The sequence below is a fragment of the Nematolebias whitei genome, chromosome 19 (genome assembly GCF_014905685.2).
Source record: "Nematolebias whitei isolate Nwh7 chromosome 19, NemWhi1, whole genome shotgun sequence".
Taxonomy (NCBI): Eukaryota; Metazoa; Chordata; class Actinopteri; order Cyprinodontiformes; family Rivulidae; genus Nematolebias; species Nematolebias whitei.
The window spans coordinates 40,958,889-40,961,807 of NC_056516.1; the positions used below are offsets into that span (position 1 = coordinate 40,958,889).

A 2,919-nucleotide genomic window follows, 5' to 3' on the forward strand; every position below is an offset into this window, starting at 1 on the left:
GTCTAGATGGGAGCATATGTTGTTCTAGAACCTGAACATAGTTCTCTGCATTAATGGTGCCTTTCCAGACATGCAAGCTGCCCATGCCACAAGCGCTCATGCAACCCCATACCAATAGTGATGCAGGCTTCTGAACGGAGCGTTGATAACAACTTGGGCTATCCTTGTCCTTTCTGGTCCGGATGACATGGCGTCCCAGTGTTCCATAAAGAACTTCAAATCGTGACTCATCTGACCACAGAACTGTCTTCCAGTTTGCCACACTCCATTTTAAATGACCCCTGGCCCAGTGCAAACATCTGAGCTTGTGGAGCTTGCTTAGAAATGGCTTCCTCTTTGCACTGTAGAGTTTCAGCTGACAACGGCGGATGGCACGGTGGATTGTGTTCACTGACAATGCTTTGTGGAAGTATTCCTGAGCCCATTCTGTTATTTCCTTGACAGTGGCATTCCTGTTTGAGGTGCAGTGACGTTTAAGGGCCCGGAGATCACGAGCATCCAGTAGAGTTTTACGGCCTTGACCCTTACGCACAGTGATTGTTCCAGATTCTCTGAATCTTTTGATGATATTATGCACGGTTGATGCTGATAACTTAAAAGTATTTGCTATTTTATGCTGGGTAACACCATTCTGGTATTGTTGCACTATCTTTCTGTGCAACAATGGTGTAATTGGTGATCCTCTTACCATCTTGGCCTCTGAGAGACACCGACACTCTGAGAAACTCTTTTTATACCCAATCATGTTGTCAATTGACCTAATTAGTGTTAAATGGTCTTCCAGCTGTTCGTTATATGCTCAATTTCCTTTTTCCAGCCACTTATTGCTACTTGTCCCAACTTTTTTGGGATTTGTTGGCACTGAAATTTTGATTCAACATATTTTTCCTTTAAAATGTTACATTTACTCAGATTAAACTTTTGATCTGTCATCTATGTTTTATTACAAATAAAATATTGACATTTGCCATCTCCACATCATTGCATTCAGTTTTTATTCACAGTTTGTTTAGTGTCCCAACTTTTTTGGAATCCGGTTTGTAGATCTCTACAAAGATAATTGAACAAATCATTCTAATGAGACTAATCAGAGCTTAATCACATTCATACACTGATGGCACACATCAGAGGCAATGAGGGGTTCAGTGTCTTGCCCAGAGACACATCGGCATGTGACTGCTGGTGGATTTGAACCCTCAACTCTTGCATTGGAGGACAACTGCTCTAACCACTCAGCCACAGCCGCCCAGTGGTGGAGGCCTCTGTGTTCAACTGTCCCCCTCTTACTATGCTGTTATTGCTAGTATCACTCAGCCCCCTGTGAATAGTAAACAACCATCAGTGTGCTAATGACCCATCGTTAGGCTGATGGTCCTTCTTGACCATGTGAGCAGCTGGTTTTGGTTGTCAGCAGCAAACTGGTTGATCCACTCTGAGAAGGTGCTATTTAAGAGACTGAGCTGAATACAGCACCTCAGACTGAGGAAGTCTTTCGCATGAAAAACAAAACGTTTCTACAGTTTTTTTTTTGTTTTTTTTTTGCTTTGTTTTGTTTTTTGAATGTCCAGAAGACCAGATTTAACTTTTTTAGATTTTTCTACCTGGATTATTGAGCATGCATAAGGATGTATAAATAAAGGTTGAGTGTTTTTTCGTCTGGATTCACAGAGATTAGATGATTTACTGATGTTGTTTTCAGTGTTTGTTGTCAGCTGTGATGTCATGACCTCAACAGAGACCCATCACCTAACAGACTCAAAGTTCCTTTAAAAATAAATGATGAGCTGTTTTCCAGTCACAAACTTTAAATTTGAATCAAAATTTTATGAATGCAACTATTTTTATACGGAACTGACATATAATGCTAATTATCTGTTAATGTTAATGATTAATGATCTGTTCAAGCCAGCAGACCACTTTCTTCTGGCAGAACTACTTTGGTACCAGTCTAATAAACAACACAATCTTCTTGCCTGCCCCACCCCTTCCCCCCAGGCTCCAGTTTCAGTTACAGAGGACATGCAGAGGAATCAGAGGACCATTACGACTCCTGGTTCTCCTCAGGAACCCGTTGAGGTCAGAACGGAAAATTTGTTCCAGAGGACAGAGGTGTTGGCAGGTTTGTATTCAGCTAATCTCAGCTCAGGTACTTTGTTTGAATAAAATGTGGGGGTGGGGGGTGTTGTCTGCAGCTGTTCGCTGTCTGTGTTGTTTCAGAGTGTTTAGTTCATCAGTAATGGCAGCATGTTTCATGGACAAACTGATTTTTTTTCTTCTGAATTTAAAGTTTTACCTAGAATGTACAGGATGACAGTTCATAAAACATGCTGAAGGGCAGAAAAGGGAGTCATGTGACTCAGAAACTGATGTCTCCTTTTCTGTGGTTCTGGACATCTTGTTTTGTACTTTAATCTGCTGTTGAAAGTCTACAGATATAAAATAAGATGGACTTGTTCCTTTCTGAAGTGACTGACTAAAAGTTTAGGATCAGGCCTCAAATTATGTTTTTATTTAATCATCTTTCAAATCAGAACTGTTTTTTTTTTGCAAATTTATTTTTATGACGCCTGAACCCCAGTCTCGGCAGACAGGTGGACTGGGACAGGTCTGGGATGGACGGTGGAAATACATTTTTAAAACATTTTATGTATTTAAAAATAATGTATTTTTTATCAGTGAAGCTTAAAAAAATTAATAAACGGTGCCGGCTTTATCATGAAATCCTGTTTTCACTTTAATGGCTATTAAAAAATCTGTTGAAGTTAACTCGGCTGAAAAATCATAAAAAGACACAAAATTATTGGATCTCTCAGGAATATTTCCTCATATATGTTTAGGAAGAGCTACAGACTTTTTTTCAACTTTATTCCAACCCACAGATGTACAAATCACAAAACAAGAACTTTAAAGCAAAGCTAA

At 39.7% G+C, this 2,919-nt stretch overlaps 1 protein-coding gene across 1 annotated transcript in view; it reads left to right on the forward strand.

The window, feature by feature from the left end:
- sdc2 (syndecan 2) overlaps positions 1–2,919 on the forward strand; it is a 52,419-nt gene that overhangs the window by 29,098 nt on the left and 20,402 nt on the right. The window contains exon 4 of the mRNA XM_037693089.1: positions 1,996–2,119. Within this exon, the coding sequence (XP_037549017.1) occupies positions 1,996–2,119 (124 nt within the window). The remainder of the gene's footprint in view (positions 1–1,995; positions 2,120–2,919) is intronic.